Source organism: Macrobrachium nipponense, chromosome 6 (genome assembly GCF_015104395.2).
Source record: "Macrobrachium nipponense isolate FS-2020 chromosome 6, ASM1510439v2, whole genome shotgun sequence".
NCBI lineage: Eukaryota > Metazoa > Arthropoda > Malacostraca > Decapoda > Palaemonidae > Macrobrachium > Macrobrachium nipponense.
Window position 1 is genome coordinate 36719652 of NC_061108.1, and position 17521 is coordinate 36737172.

General features: G+C 37.8%; 1 protein-coding gene across 12 annotated transcripts in view; it reads right to left on the minus strand.

The window, feature by feature from the left end:
* LOC135216890 (voltage-dependent calcium channel type A subunit alpha-1-like) overlaps positions 1-17521 on the minus strand; it is a 638668-nt gene that overhangs the window by 200801 nt on the left and 420346 nt on the right. For all 12 annotated transcript variants that reach the window (XM_064252425.1, XM_064252417.1, XM_064252414.1 and 9 more), the window contains one exon: positions 13037-13121. In XM_064252425.1, the coding sequence (XP_064108495.1) occupies positions 13037-13121 (85 nt within the window). The remainder of the gene's footprint in view (positions 1-13036; positions 13122-17521) is intronic.

A 17521-nucleotide genomic window follows, 5' to 3' on the forward strand; every position in this document is an offset into this window, starting at 1 on the left:
AGACTCTATCTCCCCCCCTGCCCCGGTCTCGTTCCGGCGCTGCCTAGCTAGCTCGCTGTTCAAGTAATCCTACCGATGAACGACCGCTAGAGCATATAGCTTATCCAGGGGGATTAGTTGGAGGAGATTGGTTGATTAGTATTTTGTGTAATCTCTTTAGTATGTCTCCAGGCCTGTAGGTCCTCTGGCCAGGTGGGGTCTATCATCACACCAGCCAGCAGGCTATACACCGGATTGTACATACCACTGCTCCACTGCTCAGTTGTCTATTCTCCCTTGTTGTCTCCGCCTCCCCACTCACGTGAGGGCCGAACTGGGCTTAGAGCTGCGTTTCTAGTTACCTTAGAATTGCTTCTCTTCCCTGGTGCGATCAGACTCAGGGCTAGGTTTTACCTATTTTCCCTGTTCTGCTCGTATCAGCCGTCTCCACCGGCCTTTACTGTTATGATAACAGGATTCCGGAGTAGGTGAAGCCTTTAAGAGATTATGTTAGAACATGTTTTATTTAGCCTCTGTAGGTATGTCTCCGGATCTGTATTGGTTCCGACGTAGTGTGGTCTACCATCACACACGCCAGAAAGTATATACCGGAGTTTATTGTACCGTTGTTTCCGTTGCTCAGTTTTCCGTCTTCTTGCTATTGCTGCTCCCCATTTTGGTGGGGACGGAACGGGGCTCAGATAATGCGCCTACATTTGGTTACGTTGCATTACTCTGCTGCAATGCGATCAGACTCAGGCTTAGGTCTTACCTTATTCCCCTGTTCTGCTCGTATCAGGCCCTCTCCGCTTGTTATAGCTTTACCAATCCGAGAAGGATTCCGGAGCAGGCGGAGACATCCAGAGCTTTATTGATAACCAGTAAGTTGAAATTTATACCTGATATTGCCTTTAATGGATTAAATATCTAGTTGAAGTGCACTCATCCTGCCAGAATTAACTCCGGCAGCTTTATTTGATGATACTCATTTGACTTTTCAACTTACAGATGGTCCGTTCCCAGGTGACGGGTTGTCCGGCTGTCCTGTATAGGCCGTACGGGCATGAGGTCTGCCAATCTCATGCCAACTGTGGCATCCTGGTGGAAGGAAGTATGGTCTGGCACCCGGAGGCCTGTACAGTATGTTATGACCTAGTGAGGATCGTGACAGATGAGTCGGTAAGTAACATTCTCGCCTTGTTGTTTCTGTGAAATTTCTGCTACACTTTGGCTTTGGTGAAATTTCCTCGACACGAGGGATCCTAATTTGGTTATTTTTACAGGTTAGTTTGGCACTCAAGACTTCATCGATGGGGTCCCTTAAGGCCTGGGTTGGAGGATTCGGGAGAAACGCGAAATCCGGCCAACCTTACTTGCTGTCAGAGGAGCTGTGTTCTCTCCTGTATCCAAACGCTCCAGTTTCGGCGGCTGTACCCGCAGCAGTGGCGGCTCCCATTATTGAGGGCATCCATCAAGAAACCCAACCCCCCCCTGAGGACCAAGAGGGCTTGTGTGACATTGTCACTGAAGAAGTCGCGGCCATCAGTCTTCACCGAGAACCTATGGCCACGGAGGAACAGGAGGTAGGTAGGGAGGTAAGTGAGGCAGGTAGTCTCCCTTTTAGTCCCACTCCTTCTCCCCCTTCCTTCCAGGGCTTCCCTATGAAGTACGCATCAACTTGGGATAGATCGGCCTCAGTAATCCCCAAGGTCAAGGCCTGGAAGATGAGATCCCTGCTGAAGGTAACTAAACCAACCAAGCCTTCTCCGGCAGGCTCTGCAAGGTCGTCATCGGCTCCCAAGCCGTCAACTTCCTCCTTCTGCTAAAGCTTCTCCCCCACCCAAGGGGTTGAGAGCCAAGTCCTCCAAAGCCAGACCAGCGGAGTCTGGCTTCAACCAGGAGGCTTTCGCAAATCTTCTTTGCTGAAGATGAGCGAGGTACTGGACTCGAGGCTTGAATTGATGTCCACTCGACTCGCCTCAGGCCTAGAGACTTCAGGTCAGTCTATCATGTCTCTGACCCAGAGGTTACAGGGCCAGGAGGAATTGGTGTCAGGATTCCTCCAGTCCGGAACCACACTGCAGTCCGTGACGGTACCGGACGCATCGAAGCTACCGCCATTTGAAAACAGCAACCTGTGTCGGTTGGCTCTGCACGCCCCGTTCTCAGAGGGCAAGCTTACCATTGAAGGTTGCGGAACCCGACCGGTAGAAGACTTTGAGTTCTTCCCAGCGGGCCTTCAATTTCCCTTCCCAGGCTACGCTAGACTAGCCGAAGATGCGCTAGTCAGGATAGACAAAGTCCCGAAGGAGACAGTTATCTACCCTAGGGACCAGGCCCAGTCTGCATGGGTCTGCACCCTCACGGAATGGGAGTGTGTCAACACAAAGTTGACACCCCATAAAGGATGCTATACGGTGTTTGTGGCCCCACAAGGAGTTCTGACTCCTTGCACGTCGAAGGTTGCAGAATTGACTCTGCAAGCTGCGGTGGAGGACAAACCTATGTCTCAGATAAAAGAGACGGAGGCTACCTCCTTGCTCTTTCCCGGCGATATGGAATTTTGGACTGACGCTCCGGCAACGTTCACGGTGGGCAGACTCGATCCTGGAGTGTGCCTCCACCCAATTCAGTGAACGTTTGCCTAGAATTCCGGACCCCATGGTCAAAGCGGAATTCGAAGCAAGGTGCAGGCTGAGTAGGTCGATTAACTCAGTCACCACTGCGGAGTTGACTGCTACGACCTTTGCAGATGAGCCTCTATTTCGAATCCACACAAAGTCACTATTACAGGCCTTCCAATCAGACCTGTATGACTTTATAGTGGCTAGGCGAGCCTGAAGGAAGCATGTTTTTGCGAATGCTTCCATAAGACACGAGCCGAACAGGCTCATAAAGGCGTCGATCTGGGGTGCCAACCTCTTCCCTGAGGACGTGGTTAACAATGTCCTCAGCGAGGCAGCTAGAGCTAACCAGAACCTTCGTGTCCGTTGGGGACTTCCCTTCAAAAGAAAGTTTGAGGCCCCCGGACCACAATCCAAAGGTAGGAAGAGGCCGAGGAAATACCAGCCTTTCCAGTCCTCTCAACCTCAGACATTGGTTCAAGCGGTTCCTGTCTCCCAGATCGGCAAGCCTTCGACATCCAAGGCACAGCCACAACAACAGTTTGTCCTGCTGCAGTCAACCGACTCACCAGCCTTCGACTTCAACCGCCCTAGTAACCTTCTCCAGCCTTCAACGCTTCCTTTGAGTCACAAGGAGCATTTCGTGGCTACAATAAACACTCAAGGAGTAGCAAAGCCAGAGGTGCCTTCCGACAGAGAGCTGGCCCTAGAGGCAGAGGCTTCAGAGGAGGCAGAGGGAGTAAGACCTCAACCAATCAGTGAGGCTCTGCAGGTGGGCAGGAAACTGTATCTCTTTTGGGACCATTGGACCTTCAGTTCATGGGCCCACAGCATTGTATCGAAAAGTCAGGGGTGGAAATGGGAGAAAGGGCCTCCTCCACCAGTCAGTTTTCACCAGACTCCAACGACAGACCTACTAGACTATGCCAAAGATCTCCTTCAAAAGAAGGTAATAAAGAAAGTAAGTCGCCTGAAATTTCAAAGACGTCTGTTCAGTGTACCAAATAAGGACTCGGACAAATGAAGAGTGATTCTGGACCTGTCCCATCTCAACTCATACATTCATTGCAACAAGTTCCGCATGCTGATCGTCTCGCAGGTGGGAACCTTACTTCCCCGTGGGGTTGTCACCACCTCTATCGATCTTACAGACGCTTACTATCATGTACCGATAGCAAGAAACCCATACCTGGACTTCAAACTAGGAAAACAAGCTTACTCATTCAGTCATGCCATTCAGGCTCAACATAGCGCCCAGAGTATTCACCAAGCTAGGAGAGACAGTAGTCCAAGAACTAAGAGCTCAGGGGGTAATGTTAGTAGCTTACCTAGATGACTGGCTCATTTGGGCAACCAACGACGAGGAGTGTCGCAAAGCAACAGCTAAGGTAATAGAATTCCTAGAATATCTGGGTTTCCAGATAAACAAGGAAAAGTCCCGTCTCATTCCGGTGTCCCGCTTTCAATGGTTGGGAATCCAATGGGACCTAACCTCACACAAACTATCTCTCCCATCAAAGAAGTGCAGAGAGATAGCGAAGGCTACGAGACAGTTCCTCAAGAACAAAAGGGCTTCTCGTCGTACCCAAGAGAGAATTCTTGGTTCTCTTCAGTTTGCCTCAATAACAGACGTTCTATTGAAAGCCAGGCTGAAGGATATCAATCGAGTCTGGCGGAAAAGAGCCAACAACAAATTCAGAGACAAGATCTCTCTGATTCCCCCGATATTAAAGAAAAGACTCCGTCCATGGACGGAAGTCTGGAGTCTCTCCAAATCAGTGCCAGTGCAATTTCCCCCGCCGTCTCTGATAGTCCACACGGAAGCCTCTCTGAGCGGTTGGGGGGCTACTCCCAGTACAAGAAGGTTCAAGGAACGTGGTCGAATACATTCCGCCAGTTCCACATCAACGTCCTAGAAGCAATGGCCATTTTTCTGACCTTAAAACGTCTAGCTCCAGTCAAGAACAGTCATGTAAGACTAGTCTCGGACAGCGCAGTGATAGTTCATTGCAGAAACAGAGGGGGCTCCAAGTCGAGCAAAGTAAATCATGTATTGATTGCAATTTTTTTGTTAGCAACAAAAATCATTGGCACTTGTCAGCTACTCACCTGGCAGGATAACGGAATGTCATTGCAGACTCACTATCCAGAACAACTCCGCTGGAGTCAGAGTGGTCCTTGGACACAAAATCATTCCGTTGGATTTGCAATCAAATCCCGGGCCTTCAGGTAGACCTGTTTGCCACGGAGTCCAATCACAAACTTCTGTGTTATGTGGCTCCCAATCTGGACCCTCTAGCTCATGCCACAGAGGTGATGTCCATAGACTGGAACAATTGGCAGAAGATTTACCTATTTCCGCCAGTAAACCTCCTGATGAAAGTCCTGCACAAACTCAAATCTTTCACAGGACAGGTAGCATTGGTAGCACCCAACTGGCCGAAGAGCAATTGGTTTCCTCTTCTACTAGAGTTGAATCTCTGTCCCAGACGGATTCCCAATCCAGAACTGACTCAAATAGTACAAACTCAGACTGTGTCAGCTTCCTCAAGAATTCTGAATGCCCTAACTTTATGGACTTCATGAAGTTTGTGCCACAGAAGGATGCTAGTATCGATCCACTAAACATCCTGTTCATAGAATTAGATAAAAGAGAATCAACACTCAGACAGTATAATTCAGCAGTAAAGAAATTGGCCATCTTTCTAAAAGAATCAGATGCCCAAAAGATGACTACGAATCTGGCAATTTCGTTCTTTAGAACCCTGTTTGAAAAAGGCCTAGCTGCTAGTACCATTACTACGACTAAATCTGCCTTAACGAAGATTTTTCAGCTTTAATATTGATTTGACAGATTCGTACTTCTCATCTATCCCTCGAGCATGTGCCCGTCTGAGACCAGTGGACCGCCCCCACATGGTCTCCTGGTTTTTAAACGATGTACTCAAGTTGGCTTCAGACACAGATAATGAATCATGCTCATATATAACCCTTCTCAGGAAAACGTTATTCTTAATGAGTCTGGCTTCAGGCGCCAGAATATCTGAACTGTCGGCTCTTTTTAGAGTCCCAAAACACATTGATTTCCTCCCGTCAGGTGAAGTTCTACTGTCCCCAGATCGGAAATTCTTAGCAAAGAATGAAGACCCACAAAACAGGTGGGCTCCATGGAAGATTATACCTCTCACACAGGACTCATCATTGTGTCCTATTGTCACATTAAAATCGTATCTGGGCAGAACTTCTGAAAAGTCTTCAGGTCCTCTTTTTATTAGAGAAAAAGGCGGAACCATTTCCTTGAAAGGAATCAGACAACAAATTTTTTATTTTATTAAACAAGCCAATCCGGATTCAGTCCCTCACGTCCATAATATCCAGGCAGTGGCTACCTCAATTAACTATTTTCACAATATGAACTTTGAGGATTTTAAAAAATATACTGGTTGGAAATCCCCGGCAGTATTTAAACGCCACTATCTAAAGAGTTTAGAGGCCCTTAAATTTTCGGCAGTGGCTGCAGGGAGCATTGTCTCCCCTGATACGGCCTAGTCTTATAACTCTATTTCCTTTTCCTTTATTCTGCTATTAATTTTTTCCCTTGATACTCACTCTTTCCTACCTGCCTTGATCGTAATCCCTACCTGTCTCCCTTAGGTTCCAGGCTGGTTTGCTTATCAATCCACTTCCGGACATGTACATAGTTTATATTTGTTAATTTTGTATTTCTTACCTGTTGTTTTTCCCAGGATAGTATGGATTTGGTCATATTTGATCCCACTTTTTTACCATTGTAACTTTTTACTCTTACATTGGTTATTAAAACTTAATTTTAAGAGAAAATTTTATTTTTATTTTTTCTTATATATCTATTAAATTTTGTGTATTACCAAGCTTGTATGGCCAATTCTCTGACACTATTTTACTGGCCGACACAGGTCGAACCCAGAAAAGGGATTTTGACAAAAAAAAAATCTATTTCTGGGGGAGGACCTGTGTCGCCCGGTGAACCCATCCCTCTTTTCCTGATCCCCACCCTTTAGCTGGCCCAAGCTTGGGTGCGTAATTCAGGAATGAAGCCTTTGGGTGGGAGTTGTAGTAGTAGCGAGCGGAAGGTAGACGTATAGTAGTCATTGTAACGGCACCTACCTAGAGAGGGGTTTTGAGAGTCTTCTAATTGGCAGAAAACCTGTGGTAGTGGCTTCCACTCGCCCTTGTGTTTATACCGACACCCTATGGGTGAGCGAGCTGAAGGTAGTAACTTCAGCATTCCATTTAGCTTTTTCTCTGGTATATTTAGCATCTATTTACACCTAGAAATGTGTGCTACAGGGACATTTCACCGGGCGACACAGGTCTTCCCCCAGAAATAGATTTTTCCTTTGTCAAAATCCCTTTTTTATCGTCTAATTGTCTCATTTTCCAGAATACTTTATTCTCAGTTTACTATTTTTTATGAAGTTAGTCTGCAGAGAGTTTATGGTTCTAAAATTACTGAATAAAATGGGCATCAGACTTTTGTCACAAAGTTGACAAAAAATGACTCATCTCTTACCCAAATGGTACTCACTAGCTCCATTCCTTTTAAATAAAAAAATATCTAAACAAACTTTATATCTCATGGTATTTAATTTACATTTTTTTCCCTTCTAAAATTCATATTTAATTTTACCTACCTTTAATCTAACCACCTGTCTTTCTTACCTTGACAAGGAAACCATAGTAAATTAATCAATATACACTACTACAAAATATGCAATAGTCATTGTACAAAAACTTCTCAATAAGATTTTCTGAAATTTAACACTAACTGTATGACTGAGAGGTAAAAAATGTCACATCCATGCATGTATTTATAATATCAAAATATATTTACACCAATGTATTAATTGACTCGGACAAACTAATATTACTGGCTAAGATACTTAAAAGTTCATGAGTTTGGACTGATAATTTCAACTTAAAAGTCAGCAACTTCAATGCAAAAAATAACAAAGCTATATGGAAATCCCATAAAAACATTACACTACATTTACAAGCACATATATTTCATTTTCCAGAGGAAAAATTACCCAGGAGAGAGAATATCTAATTTTTCTATGGGACTCAAAAGTGTGGCTCAGTTAAACATGACTGTTGGCCAATGTAACCTTGGAATAGGTGCTGGAAAGAGATGGAATGGGGCCCTTTGTTTAACAACACACCAAGAATGATAATCATGATTTAACCACTGGTATCAACAGACCCAATTCTATAAAAAGCAGGTGTCCTCAAAAAAGGCTTTTCACCCACAGCTGATCCTGAGGGAAAGCTTTTTCATTACTAAATTCTTTAACTAATGATGCATAAATGAAAAGCTTACATCACTTCAAATGACATCTGAATGAGATATCATCTATTCTAAATTAGTATAAAGTGACCATCATGGAAATTTCAGCATATAAATTCCAAGGAACTGATGTACTCTGCCTGCTAATGTTTTAGATGAAAGATCACATCTGAAGTCTTATGAGGTGATGAAACTGCTGGACAGAAGCTGTGTGTTAAGACTTATTGATTTTACAAATCTACACGAAAGTGGTTCAAAAAACAAATCAGTTGTGCCTGCCACCTTTTCATAAAGTTGCATTTAACAGAATATTTATATTAGAAACAATGGTCAATAATTATATTGTTTATTTATTATTCAGGTTCTGTATAGCACCCAGAAGTGGCTTGCCTATGAAACCAGTTAAACAGGGTTCATATCTTCTGTTACCAATGTTTGGGATACACCAATGTTCAAAATCTAATGCAAGTGGAAGTCCTGAATAAGACAAATTCATATGCCATTTGCATCCACACACAGAAAACAAACCCACTAGACAGGCCATCTTAAAAGAATAGATGACAGCTGAATTCCAAAGAAAATATGCTGTGGACAAATACAGGGGAGGAAGAGAAGAGACTGATTACCCCTCCTGTGCAACTCCACCTTCGTGAAGTGCTATTTGTATCAATGCAGAAGAAATGGATGCAGGAAGAGTGCCAATAAATGAAATCCCTTAATATGGGATGGGAGATGGCTGCAGTGTTGGAGGTGCAAGAAGTCATATTTGATCACATAACTTTTGTACCACCATAAGCAGTAGTTAAAAAAAGGTACTTGACTATATTTGATAGTTTACAGTATCTAAGATGAAAACTGTACCTAACACCAATATAATCATCTGTGTTTACCTTTTAAATTTTTTTTATTAGATATCGTATGGTTTTATGCAGAATTACTAAACCTTTAGAGGAAAAGAACATGTAATTACAGCTACTCAGTGCAAAGTTCTTACTGTGTAAAATTAGCCACATTTCTATGACTTGCAATATCAAGAGTTATCTTATATATTCTGCAGCAGTAACATATGAGAAATTGTACTGAATAATTGTTTTTGTGCAGATGGGTAGACTTGAATTACAAGACACAGACGGAGACCAGGCTAATTTATACAAAAGAAAGAATAATGGATCAGTCCACACATAATGCTTTAAAGAGGTTTGCTCCCTGGGTCCACTGGTTTACCCATTCTGTTACAAGTGACCCTTTATGGACATGAACAAAGACACCATTATAATATAGCTTTACGATGCCAATTAAAAGCTGAAGATGCTGACAGGCATTCAATTGGGGACAGAAATTATCCCTTAGAATAATAATACTTCAGACTTGCAATAAGTTTTGCTAATTTACAGCAATAAATTAGCAAAAAGGTAAGCTTTGTCCATATGCAACAATATTTATGGCCCAACAAGTCAACTGAGACTGATCACAGTAAAAGGCATATTATTCATAAATAAGTTATGGGAACTGCATATTTTCAGAAATTTGAATTCCTGATGTCTGCCTGAAGCATCGGTCTGAAAAGGGAAGACAAAGTTTTGGATTTGTTATGACGTAGTAGCCTTGTTAAAGTCAAATGGTTGATATCAGTAATGATTATACGTAGTACTTGCTTATTGAATACGAGCCATATTTTACCCATGAAGTGGAATGAGTGGCACAATGATTTGACTGAATTATTGTTAGGGATGTCATTTGGAATTGTAGTTATGTAGTACATCACTGAATAAGAAGTTTAAGATTTATGTTATTGCAGATCCACTTATGTATGGTAGCAATTTATCAGTCTAAAATATTTGGCGGTTTGTAGTTGTAATTTTATCTTTGCAAGAGGAACTAAAATTTGAAGTATGGCCTGTAAACACTAAAGATAACTCTGCTAACCTCTTGTCCCAAGGTTGTGCACTTTAAACCTTGACCTGGTCACAGTTATGGAGAAAAGGTCCTAAATGGCTTGGTAATAATAGCTAGTGGACAGAGTTGCATCAAAAGAGGTTATCCGACAACATTAGACAAGAAAATTTATCTTTTTTTGTAAAAAGTGTATTTATATAGTATACTTAGTAACGAATATGGGGAAATACGCTGGGAAATTGACTTTTGCATCAAGTTTTCAGTTTAGTGATGGTTGTTGTCTCTATGCATATTTAGTATTTAAGGTTATGCAGTATTGATGAGGTCTGAGAAGTACAAAGTTACCATTTGACATTTATGTGTTGTTTTGACCAAATCCAGAAATTTCATTTTCTGGCTCTATTGATACAGATATGGGAGAGATTAATTGCACATAAGTAATTGGTACTTGAGATGTTTATATGAATCTATAAAGTAGCTTCCTTGCCAAACATTTGGCCTTGTGTTACACTTGAAATCATTCTCCTTTTAAAAAGAAATCCTATATGTCAGCTTTACTTCTCAGTTCAACCATACTATGGTCACCCTAAGGTTGTGAACAAAGAAACACTACTACCACAAGCATGAGTCACTTTACTGATCATATTTGCTAAATTCTTCTTAGGCTTAATATGTCACTAATATATAAATACATACTTCACAGTAGCTATTCTTGAGCAAAGATTGGATTAGTCTTACGAGATACAGTATTGTGTAATTTACTTAATTTGCTTAGTCTCATATCTAACCACACCACTTAAATGTGCTGGCATTTCTGCACTCTTCATTATAGTACTGCAACTCTGGCAAATGTAGGGGCAACCCTACTTCTGATAATGGTCTTCTTGCAAACTGAATCCTATGATAAGCAGTGCGATCACTAGCTACACCTACCCGTCTTTTTGTTATCATAGACATACCAAATTTATTTGCTATGATTTGTGGACTTTCTTTGCAGCTATGTAAGGGATTCGCCCTTGAATATATGAACAAGTGATGTAGTCACATAAATGGTGACGCTGAATAGATCTATTACAGTTTATCTGATTATCACAGACAAACACACCAAACACCGCCCCCCCCCCTTCCCCCCCCAAACCCCCCGCCTCCTCCCAAGTCATAGAATCCTTGTTGACATGAGAAGATACTCTAAAAGACAATCTTTATCCTTTGCCTATTTTTTCAGGACCATTAGAGAATATTGGTGTAGAGTCCCAATGGGAGATATCCTCACCATTGACCTCAAATTACGTCATCAGGGATAAAATCACAAGTGAATGATTTGAATATAGAAGCCCAGTTTGTGAATATAAGGATTGTAAAGTTGACACAAATCATGGTGATAGAATGTGTTGATTTGAAGTTTATGGTATTACCCACTTTATTTATTTTTTTTTTTTGTAAATGATCAACACATTTCCTCTCCTGGAAACTCATGGATTTACCAAACTGTTCATCTCTCATTGTCTCAGAAGTTAGTGGTTAGGTGACTACGTTCATTGCCTAAGGCTAATGAACTTGACAGGCTTTATAGCAACTTTTAATCATATCCACTTTCTTGTTGAAAATAATATGAAGTGCTATTGATTGTCTTTGAGGTAAAGGACTTTCCAATAAAATTCACATATTTCTCATTCCACATCAGTCAATTCTTTAACTGATTCCTTTTCTAATGCTGTTTCAATGATCTCCAACTAATGTTTAGAAGCTTACTTGGGCCAACTGTTCATGCTGTTTGATAATCTTTCATGTTGCTTTGTTAGAAAACACACACAAACACTCTAGGAAAATGATTCTTACTATCCATTAAGGAAGATTGGGACAAGGATGTTTGTACATATTTGCTCTTTGTTGCAAGTTCTTTGCTGTATGGAATCCTTTTGACTATGTACCCGACTTTAAGCAGATCGCCAATGCATATCGGACTACAGAAAACTTGGAACAGTCCTTGTCAAAGATGAAAAGCAGACGTGCCAAAATTCCTAACAAAGAGGTTTACTAACCTAGAGATAAAGTTTTTGTCTTTCTACTAGATGCCTTGATCCTAGGAAGTCAAGTTTATGGACAATGACCTAATTTTCTGTCAAGACTTCAAGGAGGTGAGAGCAAACATGAGGTTATGTTGAGTGAGATCTAGCTAGTGAAGTAAAACATGTTGTCACTTTGCATTACATTCTTTTTGGGATTTCACATTGTTGTTTAGAAGCATTTACACTTAATTATGGGATTCCAGAGGTATTTGGATCTCCGATTCCTTTTTCCAGCCTAGATAAAGTTGATGGTGATTATCTATCACCTTGACTAAGTAATCCTGCATCTACTTCAGTCACTTCTTGATTAAATACAAATTTGGCTTAGTAAATGATTGGTTTGTGCTCAACTTCATGTGAACACAAACATTTATATAATTGTTTGTTTTCATAGATACATAGAACTTCCAACTGTATATATAATCCCCTCACAATGGATGCTATATGTTTTATTTTCAGTTACTAAAAGTGAGTGAGTCTAAGGGAATGGAATTTCATATCTTACCGGAGGACCATTCTCACCATCTTGAACAAAATACCAGATCTGCATATTTTTGTTAGTCTGACCTCCAATAACAAAGCTTCGTGGTTTCTAAAGCACCGTAAGAGGCATTTTGCTGAAATAATCAGAACTTTACCACATAATTTCTTCAATGCCTAACAAACAATGACAGAAAAATAATTAGGAGGACAACCCCTAACTACTAGATGGACAACCAGTATTTACCATCCAATCGATTCTTAAGTGTACAATCCCACTGTACTGGTCTAAATTCGTAAGCCTCCTTCATAATACATATAGCCAATGAAATGTAGTTCATTTCAGTATCTGCCAAAAAGGTTCATGTGAACAGTTTAAGCCAAAAGATATTCTTAATAGAAATATTTCATAATCGTGGTAAAATGGCTGTCCATAAGTGATAACTCTCCTTAGGAAGAAACCCTCTTAAATGTATGACTGATTTGGTATTGTGAGCTGTAGGTCACCATGAATACATCACAGTCACATTACTCAGATGGACAGTTGCAGCAGACATAAAAGTAATTTCTTATTAGATGATCTGGATTTGTATTTTCCATTTATAGAATCAACATCAAGGTTTCCATAGCATACAAATCTAAGGACTTCAATTCACACTTACCTCAATCTCTTTTCTGCTTTCCAAAAATTTGCACAGGCACCTTGTTTCTTAACTTTGTTTTTTAAATAGGAAGCTCTTGAGAAACCTGGTCAAAAAAATGGAAGGATTAATACACAATAAAATACAAGCTACAGCTGGTAAATTAGCCAAAAAATCACAATGACAATTTATTACATTATTTACATAAGATAAACCAATCTCATAGCATCTCTTAAAATACTACAACTGTAGCTACAAATAGACTATAGTATATAATACTTTCTAATGCAAAAAATACTTTCCCTTAAAAGTCTTTCAAGAGCTTCAGATATAAAGAAAGATAAATGCCACTTCCCCTGTACAGACAAGGTGGTATTGGGCTGCTGTATATGCATATATAAAAGCAATATGAAGTGAGGAGCACTAGAATATTACAGACCAATCTGGAACCATCACTAACTCAATGCATGGGATTCTGGCAAAAGGAATGACAAAGATAAAAGACTGGAGGAGACAAGAAGCCAGGTTTTATCTAAAGAAAATAGGGTTTATATACAGCATAGAGAAACTGTACAAAGATCTATAGAAAATGGCACAATCTCTACCAAAAAACAGGACTACAATTAAAATAACTGACCAAGAAAAGGCAAGAAAATACTTCAAGATACAATACAGTATATACAAAATTTACATAAACATACACAGGGGATTTATCAGACACTAACTAGGCTTTCAGAATGAGGACCAATCTTCTAAGTGGCTTTCTGTTAATTTCTATAAAGAAAGTAAAGATTTTTTATATGGCTTCTTTTGCAGATTCATATTTCATGAAGGAAACTTGCCGTAGACTACTGGCAACATATCTTAGTATATTCCCTTGTGAAGTATAAGCGAAACAGTAAAAGAAATCTGTGGATCAAAATGATAAACCCTTTATATTCACAGAAGTCCAGTCTCCATCAAGAGACGTCACTGTTAGTTTATATCTCCATCTCATTTCTTATTTACTACGAGGAGAAAAATCATGATGAACATTAGGTGAGAAATGTTCCATGAGCTTTATAATTTGCAATGAAATGTGGTCTTAAACTGTACCATATATGAAAACCCTGTTATGTGAAGGTACTAACTTATATTTTTGTTCATTAGTGTTGCTAATAATATTACGAATACACAAATATTAATTTTGCTGAAACACATGATACGTGTGAAGGGAAGTATGACGTGTTACCTACTTATGACCAAAATTTCTAAAAGTTCCATTATGACTGTTTCCAGAGTATATATATATATATATATATATATATATATATATATATATATATATATATATATATATATATATATATATATATATATATATATATATATATATATATATATATATATACACACACACACATATATATATATATATATATATATATATATATATATATATATATATATGTATATTTACACATATATACATACATATATTCATATATTAGTATATATATATATATATATATATATATATATATATGTACTATATGTATGTGCATATATACCCATATGTATATACATAAGACAGATGTATAATATCTGTGTACATATATACTATATATATAATATATATATATATATATAAATAAATATATATATCATATATATATATATTTATATATATAATGATATGTATTATATAAATATATATATATATATATACATGTATATATATATATATATATATTATATATATATTATATATTATATATATATTATAGTATATATATACATATTACTATATATAGATATGCATACATCATTATATATTGTATATATATATTAAATTATGTATATAATTATACATATTTTCATTTTATTAATTAAAATATAATATTATTATAATATATAATATATATATTTAAAATTATATAAATAAATCTGCTTATTTATTAATATAATATATTTAATAAGACCATATATATATTTAATATAATATATATATATAGATTATAATATATTATATATATAGATATATAATATGCAATTTAATTTATATAATATCTTATATTAATATATATTATATATAATATATATCTAGATATATTCAAAACACAGTCCTTTGGTTTACAAACAATACTACACATTCAAAACTTTATCTGCTCCCAAAGTACAAATATTTTCTTTCATTTACATTGATGTAAGGCAATTTCAATATTTTGGACATTCCAACACATTACAATACTTAAAACAATATGACAAGAGCATTTAGTAGAAAGATAAAAATGCAAAGCATCAACTGGGTGACTGCTTATCCTAGCAAGTTATAGTTTCAATCAAATCTTCCACTTAATAAATAAGTATATAATGTTTTCTCCTTCTTTCTGAAAGTGACACAATGATATGCTGATTAAATCTAGTGACCATGAAATACCAAAATCTGCTCACTCTGACATTGCATTCTGGAAATTGCTAAGGTACAAAGTGACATCGTGTACCTATTAGATTAATTCAGTTTCTAATGAAAATAAACCCCAACAATTACTGCAGTTACAGAACAGCCCTGAAAATCTTTTAGGTGATGGTTTTGCTCATACACAAACATTATTTACAATACACAGAAAGGAGAGACACATACACACACGTGTACACACGCAAACACTCACACACACAGATACATAGATATGTATGTATGTATATATAAATATACAATCTATATATATTATGCATACATGTAATATATATGTATATATATCATAAAATGTTAATTCATAATATTTGAGGCATGATCAGTAGTGCAATATATTTCTTAATATATATATATATATATATATATGTTATATAATATATATAATATATATATATATATAATATATTATAATAAAATCATCTTTATATCAAAGCTACAATGTCCTTTAATATCTAATTCGCTCTACCTCAGAATTAATATATTTTTCATATATGCTTAACCGAAGGGGAATTTTTTCTCGATAAAAGACTTGCCTGACGTTCCTGGATTTGAACGGCTCCGTGGGTTCACGCCCCTGTCCAGGCAAGTCTATTATCGAGAAAAAATTCCCCTTCGGTTAAGCATATATGAAAATATATTAATTCCGAGGTAGAAGCGAATTAGATATTAAAGGACATGTAGCTCGATATATGTATATGAATCACGGAAATGTGATATGACTTATATATATATATATATATATATATATATATATATATATATATATATATATATATATATATATATATAGGCAGTCCTTGGTTACTGGCAAGGGTTCTGTTCCCATGGCATGAAGATAATTGACGCTGATAATAGCGCAGATCCCCGGTTATAAGCACTGAAAACCAGGGATTGGCAGCGCTGTCAAGTGGGGATTGGCAACGATCACTGAGGACCGGTGCCAGTAAGTGGAGATCGGCGTATATCGATGCCAAAAAAAAAAATCAGTTACTGTCACTGCAAGACAAGCAGCGTAACACTGGATTGCCGATAACCAAGGCCGCCAATGTGTGGAGACTGCCTGTATATATATATATATATATATATATATATATATATATATATATATATATATATATATATATATATATATATATATATATATATAATATATATATAATATATATATATTTTTAAGCATTTTGGTGGGATAAAAAAAAACACTGGAAGCTGCCACCTTGCATTCATAATATCTACAGTAACAAAGACATTACGTATTCATGACTGCAGTACTAACTTGTCATTTATCTTATCAATAATAATAATGGAACTACAGTTAAAGTATTGCAGTCTGTAATTGGAGCTGCACAAAATTGTGCATATTTATATGAATCATATTGCCTTCTTTTGTTGAAGAGTCCAGAGGTCTACACATGTCCACTTATACCCTCTTACCACTCTTTGGGCAAGGAGCCAGTGCTACTATGATGTTGGTTGATTCCCCAACCAGCTGATCGACCCTGAACAATTGTCATGCTTTAGAGCAAAGGTGATGTTTCGAAAACTATCATTCAACCAAAGCTGGTCTAAATGTTAAAATATTAGAAAACTAATAGAAACATTTTATTATCCTAATCATTATTCTATCAAACAGAAGTGATTACATAATTTTTCATAATACAACACTGTTGCAACCAAAGCAGAATTGCAAGGTTTCAAGAAAGTACATTTTCTTGTGCCTATATTTGCTGGGACTTGAGTCTTCTGGAATTTGTAGATCTCCCACTCCCCACACACACAATATATATATATATATATATATATATATATATATATAATATATATATATATATATATATATATATAATATATCCATTTAATCAGAGGTAGACAGGATATGGTGGAGAAATCTTCTGAAGTGTTTGTCACTGCTGTATCTAAACTTCCAGCCATGGCTTTGGGCTTTTCTAAAATCAGCCACCAAATCCAGTAAAAGCTGTACGACTTAAGCAAAGGATGGCTTTATTATGAGGAGCATCACAATAGTTGTTCCAAACCTGGTAATAATTTAT